At 52.9% G+C, this 20522-nt stretch overlaps 1 protein-coding gene across 1 annotated transcript; it reads left to right on the forward strand.

The window, feature by feature from the left end:
- Nucleotides 1-16529: 16529 nt before the first annotated feature.
- TAS2R40 (taste 2 receptor member 40) lies at nt 16530-17462 on the forward strand. The gene has a single exon (XM_004608327.2). It carries the CDS (start codon nt 16530-16532, stop codon nt 17460-17462), a length of 933 nt encoding a protein of 310 aa, XP_004608384.1.
- The last annotated feature ends 3060 nt before the right edge of the window (nt 17463-20522 follow it).

The raw sequence follows: 20522 nt of genomic DNA on the forward strand, positions 1-20522 counted from the left end.
TGCAAGCCCATGAGCACCCACAGTGACCAGGCAGCTCTGCTGGCCGTGAGCCCCAGTGGCACCACTGCCAGGCTGCCACGCGCCTCACCTATGAAAGGGTAGAACCCCCCAGGTGAGCACAGTAACCAGAGCTGTGACCCTGGCAGTCACCGTGGGTGCCCCAACAGTCCGACCAAAACGTGGTGAGTGCCCCAACCAACAGTGCAACCCCCCATGACCTCTGGGCTGGCTGTGCGGGCACCATGGCCAAGCACATGGTCAATGCCACGGTCATGGCCACAAGAGCAGCAGAGGGAATGAGAGAGAGAAGAGTAAACCAAGGCAGCACTTGGACTTGACAAACACTCAAAACTGGGTTGGTAGAGGTAAAAAGCACAGTAGAAATGACATCTGCACCTGTGTGTTCATTGCAGCACTGCTCACAATAGCCAGAATCTGGAAACAACCCGAGTGCCCGAGAACAGACGACTAGTTAAAGAAACCCTGGTACATCTACACAATGGAATACTATGCAGCTGTTAGAAGAGATGAAGTCATGACATTTGCTTATAAGTGGATGGTTATTGAGAGTATCATGGTAAGTGAAATGAGTCAGAAAGAGAGGGACAGACATAGAAGGACTGCACTCATTTGTGGAATATAAAATAACATAATGTGAGACTGACACCCAAGGTCAGTAAACACAAGCGTCAGGAACATTGTTCCATAGTTGAAAGCCTGTCTCATGAGCTGGGGGTGAAGGCAGCTGGAAGAGAGATGGGATCACTAAGTCAGTGATGGTTGGAGGAATTGTTTGGGATGGGAGATGTGTGCTGACAGTAGATAAAAGACCAAACATGGATAACCTCTCAGTATCTGAATTGCAGACCACAATGCACAAAAGTAGAGAGAGAGTATGGGGGAAATTGTCTGCCATGGAGACAGAGGGAGGGTTGGAAAGGGGGGGTATACTGGGAACATTGGTAGTGGAGAATGTGCACTGGTGGAGGGATAGGTGCTTAATCATTGTGTGACTGAAAATCAAACATGAAAGCTTGTAACTGTATCACATGGTGATTCAATAATGCACTGTAGCACTGTCGTCCCTTTGCTCATCAATTTGCTTGAGCGGGCACCAGTAACATCTCCATTGTGAGACTTGTTGTTACTGTTTTTGGCATATTGAATATGCCACGGGTAGCCTGCCAGGCTCTGCCATGCAGGCGGAATACTCTCGGTAGCTTGCCAGGCTCTCCAAGAGCAACGAAGGACTCGAACCCGGGTCGGCTGCGTACAAGGCAAACGCCCTACCTGCTGTCCTATTGCTCCATTCAATAATAAAAAATTAAAAATTTAAAAATCCCTAGTTGGTCCGACCTCTTCAAAGCAGGAGGTGTGGTGGCCAACACCCTCCACCTGCACTAAGGCCCGGGGCCCACCTGAGCGGGAGCAGGAAGTCCAGTGCCTCCAGCATCCCTGAGGACCTCACTGGTCTCATCAGCTCACGGGCTGGGGCGGAGCCCTGCGGGCCGGCTGTGCAGGATGCTCGGAGCTACCTGTGGAGCACAGCCAGCTCTGCTCAGACTCTGCTAAGAGCCCAAACGTGAAGAAGGAAGGCAGAAGAAAGCCTGTCATCTTGCCTTACTACCTCCTTCCCCCAACAGTAGGGCACAGACTGCCTCCCTGGCCCGCAAGTTCCGGGAGCAGGCGATGGTCCTACTTGAGGTCCCCCTAGAGCAGAGAGGGCGCCGTTCTGTCTTGATCCGGGTGGTGGAGGCATGTGGGGGAGGGCTCTTGACTGCAGAGCAGATGAAGACAGATTTGAGAAGAAAGTGCAAGAGAAAAGAATATGCATGTTCCAGATTCCACAAATCGCTGGCCAGCCCGCTCTGCACACAGATTCCTTAGATGCCGTATTCCTCGTGCCTCTGATTTCCACGCCTGCAAACCCCAGCCCCTTAGAACTGATTCATTGGATTGGATTTGGGGGGGGGATTGTCTCATTCAGGGGGGCTACACCCGGTAATGCTCAAGGCTTATCCCAGGCTTTGTTTGCGCTTCAATCTGTCAGGACTCAGGGGACCGTTTGAGGTGCTGGGGACCTAACCCGGGTCAGCTGCATGCAAGGCAAGAGCTTCATCAACTCTCTCTCTCTCTGGGACCCCAGAGGCATTTGGAAACCACAGTGGAACAGAGGCACCATGAGACGCGACCCCTCCCGAAAGAGCTGCGAGGTCACAGGAGGGAGAAGCAGCTCTGGAAGCAGCAGAAGAAAGTGACGGGCAGAGAGCGCGGCGGGGGGGCGGCCAGCGGGCAGCTGTGGGCAGAAGCTGCTTTGCAGTCGGACCCACGCATGCGCGGGCTGTCATGCATGCCGCACTCTCATCTGGCTCACAGAATCAGGACCGGTCCCTCCGCTCACAGCCCTGCAGATGGGGGCGCCAGCGTCCCCGTGTCTGCCTCCGCCCCCCCACCCCCAAGAGCCTGGGAGTCCCTCTCCCAGACTGAGCCCTCCCTGCTTAGTCCCCCCTAGAGGGCAAGTGCTGGGATGCGGGTGCACACACGGATGGCTTCCTCCCGTCCCCTCCCTCTCTCCTTCCATCTTTCCTTCCTCCCTGCCTACTTCCTTCCTCATACCTCTCCTCTTCCTACCCACTTCCCTTCCTTCAACAAATACCTCATTGAGCTTATTGCGCCCAATATCCGTCATTTCTAAAGACTTGAGCACGACTTAAAAGAATGAGCCCCAAGGCCCCAGGTAATCAATCAGCTGACAAATGCAGCTGACAAATGACAGAATCCATTTCCGCTGAATATTTCTGCTCACCCAGCTGCAAAAAAAAAAAAAAAAGATTTAAAAAAGAAAACAACCCCCTGTTCGTGGCAATGCCAGTTAATTCCAGGTAAGATTTGGGGCCAGCAGAAGCAAGCACACAACTTCCTGCTTGCGATTACAGGTCTAGAGGGTCAGTCCCCTGCAGGAGGAAGAGAAAGCTGGTTTTTGCGTGACACCGTCTCCCGCCCTCCCGAACCCAGGCCCTCGCCAGCAGCCAGGTTCCTTCTCCTCCCTGGAGCTCTGTGGAGAATCCTGGTCCCTCTGCTCGGCTCCGTGTCCCCAGGCCTGCTCTGACGTGACAGGCAGAAGGCATCTGCTAGTTTTATTTTTGTTCTCTACATTTGATCTCCACTCTCCCACTCCCTTCAGACAGACGCACCAAAATCATGCTTCCTGCCTCATGCACACATCTCATCCTTGGAACTCCACAATCGCAAACCTCCCTCCAACCCCCTAAAAAATCCACTTTTTTTTCTCACCCCAAATCAAGTCCTTGAGGAAGAATTGTTCACGGGATAGAGTCTTGGGATGCTTGAAATAAATAGTTAGACAGAAAAATATGACATGATAACAATAGACAGTTTGGGTTTGGGCGCAGGGATTTGATATACATACCATCATACCACCTGTTTGAGTATGGATACCGGCTCTGCCGGGCTGGCTTCCGGGATTGACGAATGATGGAAGCAAGAGCCTTCAGCCCTGAGAGGAGGAGCTGGGCCTGGGTATCTAACTCGGTGCCCTCAAGAAGGCGATGCAAGGCTCCCAGTTTGATGTCCAGATCTAACTTGGTCTCTTCAAGAAGCCAAAGCAAGTTTGACGTCCTGGTTTGACGTCCAGGGTTTGCACAGGCCAGACGTTTGCACATTGGAAAGCATTTGGAAGTTGGAATGGGAGCGGCAGAGACACAGCTGCCCCTCACCCAGGGCGGCCATGTGCCTCGGCTCTGCCTGCCAGCCAGACTCAGCACTGGCTCCCGAGCAGCTCCCGTCTCCCCGTCTCTCCTCCCCCGGTTCTCTCTCTCTCTCTCTCCCTCTCTGTCTCTCTCTCTCTCCCTCTCTCTCTCTCTCCCCTCTCTCTCTGTTTTTTCTTAATTTTATAAAGTAGGTCACAATATTTGATTATGTTTAATATTGAAACACCAATCCCGCCACCATTGCACCTCTCCACCACCATATTTCAAATGTTTCCATCCCAGTCCCTGCCCCAAAGCAGAACCAATTTAATATAATATTTCCTCTAAGGTTGGTTGCCTCCTACGTTGAGCCCCATCAAGCGTGGCACTGGGAGAATGGGTGGGGTGTCCTATGAAGTGTCCGGGAATAGGTTCACTCCTGGGTGAGGCTTGGCCCGAGCTTGAGCCGTGAGCATGGCGGTGGTTGGGTTCTGGAGGTTTTTGGCTGCCAGGACTGGGTTCCTTGGGGCTGGGAGGGGTCTCACCCACCCCCCTCTGGGGCGCCCTGAGTGAAACAGCCTGGTGCAGGGTCTGGTGGCATGGCTATAGCGAGCATCATGTTATGCTCCCTTCCGGGAGGAAAGCACATGCAATCTGGGTGGTGGCCGATGATGAGATTATATGGCACCAGCCAGGGGTGACTTATGGGTTTCCAGAGATGGGGAGGGGGGCTGGGGTAGGGGTTTGAGGGGGAATACAGGCAGAGGATCTCCACTTCCAGTCCTGTTGAGCCCAGAGTTCTCAGTCACAAAGTCCCGCATACCTGGGCTTTCTGGGGGCTCCTTCCTCTCTCATCCTCCCCCTCTAGGCCCCCAATTTCTCCATGAGAGAAGAGTCGTTGGGGCTCCTGAACACACATAGCACCCCCCCTCATCCCCAACCATCTGGGCTCAGGAGAATAGAGACCAGCCCTGTCGCTGCCTGGGAAGAAGGCTGGTCCAGTTCCTGGGGAGTTCTGAACTCTCTCCAGCAAACCCTCAGGCAGGGAGACCTGCCACCCTCCTTGGTATCTTTCTCCTCACATGTGGGAGGGTGTGAAGGGTCTGCAGTGGGGGCTGACACTGAAGCACCCAAGAGGGTCCAGAGGAGGCATCCAGGGGGCCTGGATTCAGCCAAGGCCAAAATCAGAGGAGGAGACAGAGTTGTAGGATCCCGTGGTCACAGGGGACCCAGAACAAGGACGAGGAAAGGATTCGCCTCTGGGGCTCGCAAAAGGCACCCACACCTGTCAGGGGCCCACACAGCCCAGGCTGTCCCGGGGACAGACTCTGGCTGCAGAACAGAGACAGGGCTGGTTACTAATTAGGATGCCTCAAAAGTACGCCTCATTGGGAAAGGAGAGTGGTGATTGGTTGGTGAAGGGAGAGCTCGGAGGCAAGACCAACAGCCCCCAAAGGCGAGGCATCCTCCAGACCGACGCTGGGCGAGTGAGAACCTCAGCCGGATCACTGACTGAGGCAAGGCTGCCCTGCCGCGGCTCCTCTTTTCTCCAGAAGGGAAGCTCGGTCCTCTCCACCGGCTCCGCGGGCCGTGAGCTGTACTGATATCGAGACACAAGCTCTGCTGTTGACAGAGCTAAAAGCAGTGGGCCAGAGGGATAGTGCAGTGGGGAGGGTGTCTGGGTGCACGCGACAGACACAGGTTCAATCCCCAGCACTCACATGATCCCCTGAGCGCCCCCAGGAGTGATGATCCCTGAGCCAGAGGAAGCCCTGAGCACCATCAAGTGTGCTCACCATCACCTCTTAAAAAAAAAAAAATAGAGTCAACAAGACGATGCTCATGAAAAACTAACTGGTTCCTGAAGTTCTATTTGCTCTCAATGGAATGAACATCTCCGAATGCAGCAGCTATGTGTACCTGGGTTGAGAAATCAACATGAGGAATGATTTGGTGCCAGAACTGTGCAGGAGGAAGAGAGCGGCATGGAACGCCTTCAAGAGCATCAAAGAAGTGGTTAAGAGGACAAAGAACCTCGGGCTCTGGACACATCTTTTCGACTCCACTGTTCTTCATGCACTAACATACGCCTCAGAGACCTGGGCCCTATGCAAACAGGATGAGAATGCTATTAGGGTATCCCAGCCAAAGAGGAATCGAAAGAGCCATGCTAGGAGTATCACATCTCACTCAAGTGAGAGAAGGAATCCGGAGTTCTGACCTCTGTCAATGGTCAAGAATCAAGAACGCTGTCTCTTTTGCCAAGGCATCAAAAATCAGATGAGCTGGACATGTAATGCGATTCAGAGACGACCGCTGGACTAGAGCTGTTACCAACTGGATTCCACGAACATCAGAAGACTGTGTGGCTGCCCACCAACTAGATGGTCAGATTTCTTCGTCAAATCCCTGAATGAACAATTTCAGGCTCTTCCTGTTCCCAGAGCAAGAAGATATCATTGGGCTGCACTGCACTAGCAATTGACAGGGACAAATGGTGACGTTACTGGCGCCCGCTCGAGCAAACTGAGGATCAACAGGATGACAAGTGATACAAGTGAAGTGAATCTAAGAGACAGTTTCCGAAGATCCAGAGTTGCCACACGCGAAACAGACCCTCTGCTCCTAAAGACTATGATCTGAGAGGTCTTCTAACCCATTTTGGCACCCAGAGTGGCTTCTTACAGAAATGCATCTAGACTGTGAGCTGAGCTATAATATCAAAAATCCAAAAGCTCATAGAGTCTTCATTCTCAGCAATGAGAAGAAATTATTAAATGATGCCTTTTCAGCAGGCCTGATTGTTGGGGAGAGAATCTAGACAATAAAAGTGAGTTCTCTATTGAAATATTGAATGTATTCAAAGTATAGAGAGAATAAAATGAAGATCATTAGCTACTTAGGTCAGGGGTGGGTGGGAGGGGGGTATATTGGGGTTCTTGGTGGTGGAACATGTGCACTGGTGAAGGAATGGGGGTTTAATCATTATATGACTGAGACTTAAACCTGAAAGCTTTGTATTTTTTTCACGGTGATTCAATAAAATAAAAATTTAAAAAAAAAGAGATAGTTTGCACTGATGGTTTATCTCTCAAAAATACTAACTAATCTAATGAAAAGATACTTTAGACAAGTTAGGTTTTTTTTGTTTTCTGAACTCCTACCCTAACTAGAGTCAGAATTCTCCCTAAAAGTGGGTAAAACGTGTAGTGAAATCCTTCATAGAAAAGATTTTTAAAGGATTTCCAAGTCTCCTGCTGAAATGGAAAGAGCATGACCGCCCTCTAGTGGATTAATGAAGTAGTTGCTTGATTTTTTTTTTTTTTTTTTTCAAGGATTCAAAAGCTCCATCTGGTGTTGAAAAATGTTGACTACGCTTTGGAGTTAATTCAGCCCATTGTAGGTCCCAAGTCGTTGGGACATAAAGGTCCGAGAGTAAACATAGCAGGTGGGAAGAAGAAAAAAAATAGTGCCACTCATCTGTGGAATATAGAATAATAGACTATAAGACGAACACCCAAGAATAGTAGAAATAAGTACCAGGAGGTTGTCACCATGGCTTGGAGGCTGTTCTCTCATTCTGGGCAACTCAGAGAAGGGAACAGCAAGTAAAATGTGGTTGTTGGTCATGTGGGGGAAAGATGATGCGGGCCAAATATAGACTAGAGACTGAACGCAATGGCCACTCAACACCTTTATTGCAAACCACAACACCTAACCAGAGAGAGAGAACAAAAGGGAATTCCCTGCCATAGTGGCAGGGTGGGGTGGGGGGAGACGGGACTGGGAAGGGGGGGTGGGATGTTGGGTTTACTGGTGGTGGAGAATGGGCACTGGTGAAGGGATGGGTTATCAAACTTTGTAAGGGAGAAACATGAGCACAAAAATGTATAAATCTGTAACTGTACCCTCACGTTGACTCACTAATTAAAAATAAACTATTAATAATAAAAAAAAAAAATAGTGCCAGGAGAAGAATCAAACTGTACTTGTCTGAGCAGAGCCTGCAACGGTACCATAACACATGTGTGATAGACATGTGAATTCAAAACTACACAGGAATTCAAAACTGAAATGTGGAACATAGAGAAATTGTTTGCTCTTAAAATTCAATGTGAGCATAGAAGTCAGTCTTAAGCAGGAGAGATTGTTAGTTTGAGTTAATGTAATCATTGAAAAAGTTGAAAAAGTGACTTTAAAACTAGGCATTTTCAAATATTTTTTTAAATCTGCTGAAGAATGGTTGAGGTATTTCCAAGAGTTAACATTCTGGGTATTGCTGTGACTGTGTGGTCACTGTGTGGTCACCGCATGGGCACTATGGTCACTATTTGGTCACCGTGGTCACTGCATGGTCACAGTGTGACCACTGTGTGGAGTCTGTGTACTGCGTGGTCACTGTGGTCACTGTATGGTCACCGTGTGGTCACTGTGTGGTCTCTGTGTACTGTGTGATTACTGTGTGGTCTCTGTGTACTGTGTGGTCACTGTGTGGCTACTGTATGGTCACTGCATGGTCACAGTGTGACCACTGTGTGGAGTCTGTGTACTGCGTGTTCACTGTGGTCACTGTGTGGTCACCGTGTGGCCACTGTGTGGTCACTGTGGCCACTGTATGGTCACTGCATGGTCACTGTGTGGTCATAGGTAAGGGCTATAGCAGGGCCAGGGGGCTTCACCCAGGCAGAAATCAGCAAAGCGCTCTGGGAAGTCAGCTTTAATTTATCACAACTTCCCCGCCCCCCCCCCGGGGGTTCGGGCCACTGCCGGCATTCCGGAAAGGAATTCTAGCCTAGGAAGGAGCACCACGGAACTCTGTGGCTTGCAAGCTTGATCCAGAACGGGCTGTGATGAGCGGCGGGGTCTGTAAGACCCCCAGAGGCCAATTCTGTGGGAACAATCTCACCATGCTTCGCTCCATGGCCTAAACTAGGCTTTATTTCCCCTCCGATGAACAGCCAATCAGCCCGCCCTCCTTAGCGCCTGTCTGGGTGGGAGTCCCAGGGGCGCCGGAGCCAGCAGAGGATGCTTCTGAGTCTGAGCCCCGCCTCCGGGGGGGGCCCTGGAGGAGACTCGGTGACATCACAGGGATTCCACTGAGCAGTGCCAGGGGGCAGCTGTGCGGGCCAGAGAGAGGGGCCACGCGCTAGAGCACAGGCCCACCCAGCACCCAGCACGGGCCAGCCCCCAGTCACTCTCCCGCCAGCACCCGTGCCACGGGGGTCACCCGGGGGACCCTCGACACTGCTGAGGAAGGTCTCTGTGGAAAGAAGATAAACGAGTGAAATGAAAGGCTCTGTTGTTAAACGGGCAGGTTCTCACGAACTCTGCGTCCTCGCCTGCCTCAGTGTCCACCTGAGCTGCAGGGTTGGAGCAAGTCCTGCAGGGCAGCAGCACCCCCGGGAGCCCCGGAAGCTATTCCAGAAGTTTCCCTCTGCGACAGCCACTAGGTGCCTAATGAGTTCCTGCGCCTGCCTGCCTCGGGCTCGCTGGCCAGCACAGCTGCAGGCAGATAAGAACCGTCACCCACAGTGAATAAATCGAGCCGATTCTCACACCAAGTACACTCCGAGTGCACCCTCTCCCGCTGCAGGACCAAATGCCGCAGCGTCAGGGACGTTCGCACAAGCGATTTCTCTCTGCCTTGCCTAGCAGCTCCAGGACACAAGCCTCCGTGTCTGTGGTTCAACATGCACGTCACACGTCGTGCCTGCCCCTGCACACACTCCCGTCCTTCCCGTGCACACGGTCCCCCCTTCCCACCCTTCCCATGCACACGGTCCCCCCTTCCCACCCTTCCCATGCACAGGCTCCCCCCTTCCTACCCTTCCCATGTACACACTCCTACCTTCCCATGCACACGCTCCCCCTTCCTATCCTTCCCATGCACACACCCCCCTTTCCATGCACATGCTCTTCCTTCCTGTGCACATGCTCCACTCTTTCCATCCTTCCCATGCACACACAGTCCCCCCTTCCCACCCTTCCCTTGCACACACTCCCCCCTTTCCATGCACATGTTCCCCTTCCTGTCCTTCCCGTTTACACACTCCTACCTTCCCATGCACATGCTCTCCCTTCCCACCCTTCCCGTGTACACACTCCTACCTTCCCATGCACACACTCCCTCTTCCTATCCTTCCCGTGCACACACTCCCCCCTTTCCATGCACATGCTCTTCCTTCCTGTTCTTCCCGTGTACACGCTCCCATCCTTCCCATGTACACACTCCCCTCTTACCATGCACACACTTCCCCCTTCCTGTGCACACGCTCCACTCTTTCCATCCTTCCCATGCACACACTCTCCCCTTCCCATCCTTCCCATGCACACACTTCCCCCTTTCCTTTCGCATGCTCCGCTTTCCCGTCCTTCACGTGCACACACTCCCACCTTTCCATGCACGTGCTCCCCCTTCCCATCCTCCCAACAACACATGCTCCTGCCGTTCCTGCACGTGTGACTTCTGCTCGGTCCCTCGAGGCCCGGAGTGGCCTGTTCCCAGACCGACACTGCCCTCAGGCGCATTCCCGGTCATCTAAACACACTGAACCAACCCGGGCCCTGCTCGGGAAGCGACTCCTTGGCTTCCGCTCACCCGTCTCTCCCGCCTCCTGGCTCTGTGTTCCAGCGGCCTTTGGGTTCCCCAGTGAAATGACTTCTAGACTTTTCCTTCACAACAGCCTTTGTCAAATCAGCATGTGTGACCGGTCTTCACGCGGGGGTAGAAACTCTGGCCTGCTGGCTTGATCTTTTTCTGCTTCTCATAGACACGTGAGACCTCTCTCGGCATTCTGAACATCGTGTGGGGGACGGTGCCTTTCACAAGCAAACAGAAATCCCGCTTTGAAAAATGACCGTAATCACAGCTTCGACAGAAGGTGTAGAAGGTTCAGCCTCTGAAGGCGGGCCTCCTTCCACCTGACGGAAGAACAGAACGCTGCAGCCTCCAGTGGGGGATGCTGGTCCCCTGACTCGCTCGGTGCTCTAAACGACGTTGGCAAATACCCGCCAAAAGAAAACACGTCCGGCCTCCCTGCTCCACAGAGGAGTGGCAGGGTGGGGGCGGGGGGCAGCTTTGGAAACGTCAGCCTTCCTTTCCTCCACACCCCGACCTGGGGCCTCTGAAGGTAGGACGAGAGTAGGGGCGCCATTTCGTTTTGATTTCAGCCCTCTGGGGAGTCCCGGAGCTGTGTTATGCTGTAGGGTCGGGAAGCGGACACCGCAGAGCAGACAGGGAAGGACTGGGCTGGCTAGCTGCCCGCAAGGCAGACCAAGAGGTGGCAGGCCGCTCTCCGGGGTCAGCCCTGGAGGGTCCCGACGGGCCCCCTGCCCTGTGTCTGTAGCACTGTAGCACTGTCGTCCTGTTGCTCATCGATTTGCTCGAGCGGGCACCAGTAACGTCTCCATTGTGAGACTTGTTGTGACTGTTTTTGGCATATCCAATATGCCACGGGGAGCTTGCCAGGCTCTGCCGTGTGGGCGGGATACTCTCAGTAGCTTGTCAGGCTCTCCGAGAGGGACTAAGGAATCGAACCCGGGTCGGCCGCGTGCAAGGCAAAAGCCCTACCCGCTGTGCTATGGCTCCAGCCCTGTGTCTATGCGCAGTAAAAGCTGAGGCGGGGAGAGCGGGGAGGGTCTGAAGCTGGAGGCAGCGCGCGGGAGGGTGGTCCCAGAGCCCTGTCGTGTGCTCCCCGGCACGCAGACACAAGGGGTGCCAGCACGGGACAGCCTGTACCAGTGCGGCCAATACCAGCGGCCCCCCCGGGGTCCCCTCAGTCCCGCACGCTGGGCAAAGAGAAAGACAGAGGGGTCCTGGCACCCACCCGCCCCCGCCCCCTGCCCCACCGAGCAGACGGGCGCTTGGCCCCGACTGTGGGAAAGAGAGGGCGAAGGGCAGGCCTCCGCCAAACATGAAGAGGAACTGGATTTTTAATTACTGACCGAGAAGATCAGGGGAGATCCAGCCTGCCCCCGCGGCCAGGGTGGGATGGGAAAGGGAGCCTGGCAGCAGAGGGGCTGCGCCCCAGACCCCAGGAAGGAAACCCGCGCACGTGAAGCCCCTCCCCCTCCCCCCGCCCCCACCGTGCTGGCGCGGCTCCACCAGCCAATTACATACACTCCAGCGGTTGGTCCACGCTCATTGCAAGGTTTTCTCCTTCCTGCCCTCCCTGTGCTGGCATTCGTGATGTTTGCGGGGGCGTCAAAGAGACACTGGGGGGCTGGAGAGATAGCACAGCGGGGAAGGCGTTTGTTTGCCTTGCACGCGGCCAACCCGGGTTCGATTCCCAGCATCCCATAGGGTCCCCTGAGCACCGCCAGGGGTGATTCCTGAGTGCAGAGCCAGGAGTAACCCCTGTGCATTGTTGGGTGTGAGCCAAAAAGAAAAAGGGAAAAAAAATACATTCAAAAAGAGACTGGGGGAGGGGGTGTGTCTCTTCCACAGCCCTGGGTCTGTCCTGGCGTGGCAGAATCCAAGCTCCCAAAGCCCCTCGTCGTGCCGGCGAGACTCCTGTGGAATCCACCAGGTCCCCCAGCGAGACGCCAGGCTCTGCGTTGTGGGTCCAAGGAAGCCAGGCCATGAGAGGCTGGGAGGAGTCTCTGCCTCCGGGCCTCTCCCCTGCAGCCCCGCCCACACCGGGAGGCCTTGGGAGGTGGGGCAGGTGTCATGGGCCGGACCCCCACTCCCCGCCACACTTCCTGTGGCCCCGACTGCTCCCCCAGCCCGGAAGAGCGTTAACAGGGCAGGGAAAGGAAACTGGCGCACCTCCCCCAGTCTCAGGTTACCCCAAGTCTCTTATTCCCTATGACCATGTTACTTCCTGTTACCATGTTGCTCCATGTTATCATGCTACTCCCTGTTACCCTGTTATTCCCTGTTACCATGCTACTCACTGTTAACATGTTATTCTCTGTTATCCTATTATTCCCTTACCATGTTGCTTCCTGTTACCATGTTACTCTGTTACCATGTTACTCCCTGTTATCAGTGCTACCCTGTTACCATATTACTCCCTGTCACTATGTTGCTCCATGTTACCATGTTACTCCCTGCTACTATGTTGCTCTCCATTAGTTGCTCCATGTTACTTTGTTTCTCCCTGATACTATTCTAGAGATTCCTCCAGCACTGGGAAAACGTGGCCCTGCTTGTTGCCCGACGCTGGTGCCTGCTGGGACTTGCTCCTGTGGAGGTGGGGGTTGGGGGGCGGAGAGACGGCTGCTGGGGGCGCAGGCAGGGGTTAGGCCGTGCTCCCTCCTCTCGACAAAGGCCACAGACCTGCCGCTCTCATCCCATTCGCTTGTGATTCCTGGAATCTGGTGACAGCAGTTAGGGAAGGTGGCCAGTGTCCAGGTCAGGGAAAGACCTGCCTGAAGGTCAGCACCCCTAAACTTCATGGCTAAGGGTGCGAAGCCTTTGGTGCTCGGCTGCCCCTTGGAGACTGTCCCAGAGTATAAGTGCCTCCACTCACGCGACCCAGAGGAGAAAGGAGTGCAGAGTCAGTCGACAGTGAGTTGGTCCTGCGTGCGTGCCCACAGAGGCAGCTCTGCCAGGACCCAGCGTTGGTAGCCAGGCCAGCAGCCCACCTAGACTCTCGGCGCCGGTGCCCCTTGGTCCTCTTCCAGACCCTGTTAACAGAAGGACCCACCCCCCACTGCCTCTCACCTCAGAATCAGAGGAAAAAGCAGTGGAAACCAACAGAACGGTGAGAATAGGGCCAAAAAAAAAAAGGCGGGAGGGAGATATCGTCCTTTATTGCATGAGTTGGAAAAAAATGAACAAGATGATGATGAGCTTTGGGATACACGAACGCCACCGACAAACCCAATTCTCCACTATTAGAAGTAGCAGAAGTTAATGGTTTTCTTATTGAAGAGAATTTGCCAACAAATCTTGTTATTTCCCTCGCCTGGCAATCGTGGTTAAAGATGATTTGAACATCCTTCTGCATGACTTTGTATTGACATACATTTTAATTTCTCTGAACAACACTTTCTTACTTCTGCAATGCATTGCTTTGCTGCTATTTCATATAAATAGGATTCCATGTAAGACAGTTTGTTAATATATACATTATATAATATATATATTCTGGCTTCCTTATTTGAAATAAAATTAACTTGGGGGTGTAAAACCCTGTTTTTAGCATCCATCCACTGATACTCTAAATATAACTAGGCAAGATAAATATAACTATAAGTCTGGAAAACAACAATTTGCCTGAGACTTTAGGGTCAAGAAAGACATTAGAAATTGTCAGTTCCTTTAATAATGAAAAGTGCATACAAGACTTGTCTTAAATAAGGAATTACTATCACATCTCAATCAATTTGCCATGAAGATCCAATAAGACGCAGATTTTATTTCTCAGCAAAAGGCAGGTGCTCTGTACATGCAAAGACCTTTTTGTTTGCTTCTTTATTTGTTTGGGGGCCACGCCTAGTGATGCTCAGAGCATACTCCTGACTCTCTGCTCAGGGATCACTCCTGGCTGTGCTCAGGCACTAATGAGGTGCCAGGGAACACTGCTGGGTCAGCTGGGTGCAAGACAAGTGCCTTGCCCACTTCATTATCTCACCAGCTCCCAAACCATGTTTAACTTATATGCTCTGCAATTTTAAGGAAGTTCACTGACGGGGGCTGGAGTGATAGCATAGCGGGTAGGGCGTTTGCCTTGCACGAGGCCGACCCGGGTTCAAATCCCAGCATCCCATATGGTCCCCTGAGCACCGCCAGGGGTGATTCCTGAGTGCATGAGCCAGGAATGACCCCTGTGTATCGCCAGGTGTAACCCAAAAAGCAAAAATAAATAAATAAAAAAAGTTCACTGACGGACTAAGGCTGTCCAAGGCAAGAAGAGTCCAAAATAAGCAGACTGAAAACATATTTGGTCAGAGACTCTCTGGGCCCAGTCTCCGGGTAATATTTTGGTTCTTGAGCCTAGTTATGAGGAGTAGGACCTTTTAGTTTTAAAATAACAGCAAGATCAGATCCTGCTTAGATTAGACCAGGAGCAAATTCTGTATATTGATCACCTATAAGTACATATATAGGTGATATAGGAAAATTTTATTTAGAAAATATGATGGCATGTACACTATATAGTTGGGGTTTTTTTTTTTTGCTTTGTTTATTTTTGTTGAATATTTTTTTTTATTAGTGAATCTCCGTGGAGGTACCATTACAGACTTACAAACTTTCGTGCTTGCATTTCAGTCATACAGTGATTGAGTGTCCATCCCTCCACCAGTGCCCATTCTCTACCACCAATGGTCCCTGCATCCCTCCCACCACCCCCACCCCACCCCACCTCTGTGGCAGGGCATTCCCTTTTGTTCTCTCTCTTCTTTTGGGTGTTGAAAAAGATTAGAAGAGACAGAGAAGGCCAATTTTTACTAGTCAAGGGATATGTACAGCAGGAAGAAATCACACTCCTAAATGTGTACGTACCTAATGAGGGACCAGCTAAATACTTAAAACAACTGCTAACAGATTTTAACAAGGACATTACTAACAACACAATAGTAGTTGGAGACTTCAACACTGAATATTTTATTTATTGAACAACTGACAAGGGAGTTTTAACCATTTATATTTTTATTATTATTATTATTGAATCACTGTGAGATACAGTTACAAGCTTTCATGTTTGAGTTTCAATCATACAATGATCAAACACCCATCCCTCCACCAGTGCACATTCTCCACCACCAATGTCCCCAGTATACCCCCCCTTTCCCACCCTCCCCCTGCCTCCAAGATAGACAGTTTCCCCCATAATCTCTCTCTACTCTATAGTTGTTTTAAGTCCCAACATTCTTTCCATTTCACAGCCAGTAGGAAATTAAATTTCAAGTCATGGCTTTTTGTCACATTTCCCAATTTCAACTCCACAATCAGAACACTCTCAAGCAGTCCCAGGCGAATGCTCTGATTCCCAGCTCAGCTGGGGACCTGACAAAGAGTAAATTGTGGTGAGTATAAACACACAAAGCAAAGAAAATCGGCGTAACTGAGTCTTCCTGGTCTCTAACCCAAAAGGCACCCAGTTCTGGCGTTTCTGTGGCCTGTTTGAGAATGTTATAACAGGCCTTTGTGAAGAAAATATTAATCTAAGTCCAAGATATGCATATAAAAGCTGAGAGGGATTTTTTTGTTTTGTTTTTTGGTTTGTTTTTTTTCTTTTTTTTTTCTTTTTGGGTCACACCCAGCAATGCACAGGGATTACTCCTAGCTTTGTACTCAGGAATTACTCCTGGCAGTGTTCAGGGGACCATATGGGATGCTGGGAATCAAACTCAGGTCGGCTGCATGCAAGGCAAATGCCCTACCCGCTGTGCTATTGCTCCAGCCCCAGGATTTCTTATTTATGCCCACAAGAGTAAGCAAGACGTAAAAGCAAGTGAAGGAAGAAGGCCGACCAAAGGAGCTAAATGCGTTTTCACGGGTGGTTGTATGAGAGAAGGAAAAAGACCAGAGGGCACTGAGCACCCTAACCGGCTCTCACACCCTGTCGACTTCCAATGGAAGTGAAGAGAGCAAAGCAGAAAGGGGCGGGGATAGAGCCTCTCAAACTCCCGAAAGCCCCGGACAAATGGGTCTTTATGAAAAATGGACACAGATGGCCACCAGGCCCACCCGTCATTTGCATGGCCAGCCTGAAACCTGTCATCACTGAAAAGCAAATGAAGAAAAATTAGAAAAGCCCATTAGCTGGGGTGGGGGAGCGGGGAAACGCTGATCACGCAGACGGAGCGGCCGAGGACCGGGGAGCGGGTACCAAGTCCCGGCCGGGGCTCCTGAGAGTTGGAAGCAGAATGTCCGTGGTGAGCTCAGACGTGCCCGACCGAGAGCAGCCCACTTTCCAGACCATCTTCATCCTGCTCATCTCCGGGCTCGAGTGCGCCGTGGGCGTCATCGGGAACGGTTTCATCGCCGCCATCCACGGGACGGCCTGGGCCCGGCGCAGGAGGGTCCCCCTGTGCGACCGCATCCTGCTCTTCCTGAGCGTCTCCAGGATCCTGCTGCAGATCTGGATGATGGTGGAGAACACGTACAGTCTCCTGCTCTGGCGCGCCTACAGCCAAAACACGGTGTACACGCTGTTCAAGGTCATCCTGATGTTTCTGAACTACGCCAACCTCTGGCTGGCCGCCTGGCTCAACGTCTTCTACTGCCTGCGGATCGCCCACTTCACCCACCGCCTGTTCTCCCTGCTGCGGAGGAAGGTGGTGGCGCTCATGCCCTGGCTCCTGCGGCTGTCGCTGCTGGCGTGCCTGTGCTTCAGCCTGCCCTTCTCCCGGGACATCTTCCAGGTCTACGCCAACAGCTCCGTGCCCGTCCCCACCCTCAACGCCACCGAGAAGAAGTTCTTCTACGAGACCAACCTGGCCGGCCTGGTTCTCCTCATGTACCTGGGCATCTGCGTTCCGCTCGTCCTGTTCGTGCTGGCGGCCGCCCTGCTGATCCTCTCGCTCAGGCGACACTCCCGCCTCATGAGGAGCAAAGCCTCGGGCTCCAGGGACCCCAGCATGGAGGCTCACCTGGGGGCCATCAAAGCGCTCAGCTATTTCCTCGTTCTCTACATCCTCAACGCCATCGCGCTGTTTCTTTCCATGTCCAACCTCCTGGGCCCCACCAGCACCTGGAATATTGTCTGCAAAGTCATCATGGCGGCCTACCCCGCCGGCCACTCTGTGCTGCTGATCTTGAGCAACCCGGGGCTGAGAAGAGCCTGGAAGAGGTGCTAACGCTGAGTCCACATTTGCCCAGCAGGGCGGTCTCTCCTCCAGAGAGCACTGCCCGCCCCTCCATGAGACCACTCGCCTCCCCCGTCCTGTGTGCACCCCCTTCCCCTCTGACCCAGCTCCTCCAGGCAACTGGATCTGGATCTGGTGTGAAGCTGGATTTATTTCTTGAGATTGAACTTTTTTTTTTCTTTTTGGGTCACCCCCCCCCGGCAATGTACAGGGGTGACTTCCTGGCTCTGCACTCAGGAATCACTCCTGGCGGTGCTCAGGGGACTCTATGGGATGCTGGGAATCAAACCCAGGTCGGCCATGTGCAAGGCAAACACCCTACCCACTGTGCTATCGCTCCAGCCCCGAGATTGAACTTTTGACATGAGGTTCTGAGCGGAATAACTGTGAGATGCGTGTCCAAGAACTCTGATCTGTGCTCATTCACGTCCTGCCCCGAGGCCCGCCCGCTTCCTCCGGGACTAATTTCAGGAGAAGGTGATCAGACATCTGTTTGCCCAGGATGATGGTCTCTGCGTGTGCCTGTGGTCTTGATCCCCTTGGAATGCTCAAGGACATCTCTGTCTTGGAGAAGAAAAATGATCTGGTCACCCTACGAAGGCTCCCCACTAACCCACGGCCTCTGGACAGGAGGGATGGCGGTGAGTGGGGCACACAGTCCAAGAGGTTGATGGGGAGCTGGAAAAGGGGGTTCCGGGGAGAACCATGATCCAGTGCTGCAGAGGGGTCAAGGGAAATAAAGAGTGAAGAAAAGGGCTGATGGCAGAGCGGACAGGGCGTGTCATAGACCATCGGTGTGTGACGAAGAATGTGCTCATCACAGAGTTCCCGGAGACGGTGAGGAAAACAGACAGGGAGCATGGGAAGACCGATCCCTGCAGATGCTGGCTTGGAGTTCAAGATGAAATACAGGGCGACAGCAGGAGCCCTGGGTGAGCCAGGGACCGCTCTGGCTGATGGGGATAAAGTGAAGCAGGAGAGAAGGACGCAGGAGGCAGGTCCCTGTGCCTCTGTCCTGATGGGTGACAGTGCCAATGGCACCCGTACCTCTGGCCTTCCCCATTCTGGGCCACCTCCAGGCGACAGTGGGGCCAGGGCAGGCTCCCTGGGAGTGGTCGCTGGAGAGGAAGGACACCCCTCCTCGTTGCGCCCCTGGAGAGTGACCCTGTCAGCATTGTCGCCACAGGCCGCTGACCCAGCGAGACACCCCTCACCTCCAGGAATCTCAGAATGAGGAAGTCAGGGGGCGAGGCCTTTCCTGCATCCGATGCTTTCGAAATCACGATGACTAAGGAAGATGCGTGGGGACTGAGGCTCGTTATGCCAGGCTCTGGGAAACGTCAGCTGCACGGTGGGAACGCAGGGACCAAAGGTTGTGTGTGTCGCTCCATCGTAAGCCTGCAAGCCATGACTTTTCACGCGCGTGTTTCAGAGAGAGCCTCTCTGGGGCGGGGTGATCTTACACACACACACACACACACACACACACACACACACACACACACACACACACACAGAGCTAAGCGGACCCAGTGGCCACACATTCCAATCTGGAAGGCCTCGTCCTGGCAGGATGCCTCTCACCCAGGCAGGTCAGCCCCGGGGCTGGATTGGCTCCCAGTCCAACACATTTCCCCTCCCAGAAACCTCAGTGTCTCTCACTGTGATGGAAAGAGGGAGAGACTGCACCCTCCGAAAATAAGGGGTGCCCTGGCCTTCCTGCCTGACCCCTTCCGCAGGGAGAGAGGTGGGCTGAGTTGCTGAGGACAGAACCCTTTCCCCGTTGTCACTTGGCCAGTTAGGAAATCCATGGGGAGGGGCAGAGGGGGGGCTGGACAGGGGGAGGGGAGGGTGAGCCTGCTCAGAGATGCCCAGGGCCACCTGAGGATGCAAAAGGGAAAGGATTCTGTGACCGCAGCCGCCCAGGCTGCAAATGACTCCGAGGCTTATTCAAACCAGGCACTGAGGATAAATGCTGGTGGCTCTGAGCGCAGCTGGGACAGTGGGGGGACAGAAAGGTGTCCCCGGAGGGGCAGCAGTCTCTGCCTGGACACCCAGAGGTTCCTTCCCTGACCCAGGGCTGGGGAGGGGGAAACAACAGGCCTCAGCACCCACGCTGACCCTCGGGCAGGTCTTTCCCTGACCTGGACACTGGCCACGTTCCCTAATTGCTGTCACCAGATTCCAGGAATCACAAGCGAATGGGATGAGAGCGGCAGGTCTGTGGCCTTTGTCGAGAGGAGGGAGCACGGCCTAACTCCTGCCTGCGCCCCCAGCAGCCGTCTCTCCACCTCCCAGCACCCCCCTCCACAGGAGCAAGTCCCAACAGGCACCAGCGTTGGGCAACAAGCAGGGCCACGTTTTTCCAGTGCTGGAGGAATCTCTAGAATAGTATCAGGGAGAAACAAAGTAACATGGAGCAACCTTAATAGGGAGCAACATGGTAACAGGGAGTAACATGGTAACATGGAGCAACATAGTAACAGGGAGTAATATGGTAACAGGGTAGCACTGATAACAGGGAGTAACATGGTAACAGGGAGTAAAATGGTAACAGGAAGCAACATGGTAAGGGAATAATAGGATAACAGAGAATAACATGTTAACAGGGTGTAGTATGGTAGCATGATAATATGGAGCAACATGGTAGTAGGAAGGAACATAGTAAAAGGGAATAACAGGGTAACAGGGAGTAGCATGATAACATGGAGCAACATGGTAACAGGAAGTAACATAGTAACAGGGAATAACAGGGTAACAGGGAGTAGCATGATAACATGGAGCAACATGGTAACAGGAAGTAACATAGTAACAGGGAATAACAGGGTAACCCGGAGTAACATGGTAACAGAATAACAGGTACTGTAACAGGGAGCGGAGGGCACCTCCTGCCATAACGTGGGGCTGTACAAGAAACTAAACCCCAGGAGACTCAGGTCTCTAGCTGAGGTGAGGTTGAGCAGATGGGTAGCGTGCTGGCAAAGGCGTGCCTGCACAACCTTGGGGGTAAGCCCCCCCAACCCCCACCCAAAGTGCACACCTGGGCGTGCT

Source organism: Sorex araneus, chromosome 1, assembly GCF_027595985.1.
Source record: "Sorex araneus isolate mSorAra2 chromosome 1, mSorAra2.pri, whole genome shotgun sequence".
Lineage (NCBI taxonomy): Eukaryota > Metazoa > Chordata > Mammalia > Eulipotyphla > Soricidae > Sorex > Sorex araneus.

Coding starts and splice junctions, on each gene's coding strand:
- TAS2R40 (XM_004608327.2), top strand. CDS start 16,530: ATGTCCGTGGTGAGCTCAGACGTGCCCGACCGAGAGCAGCCCACTTTC.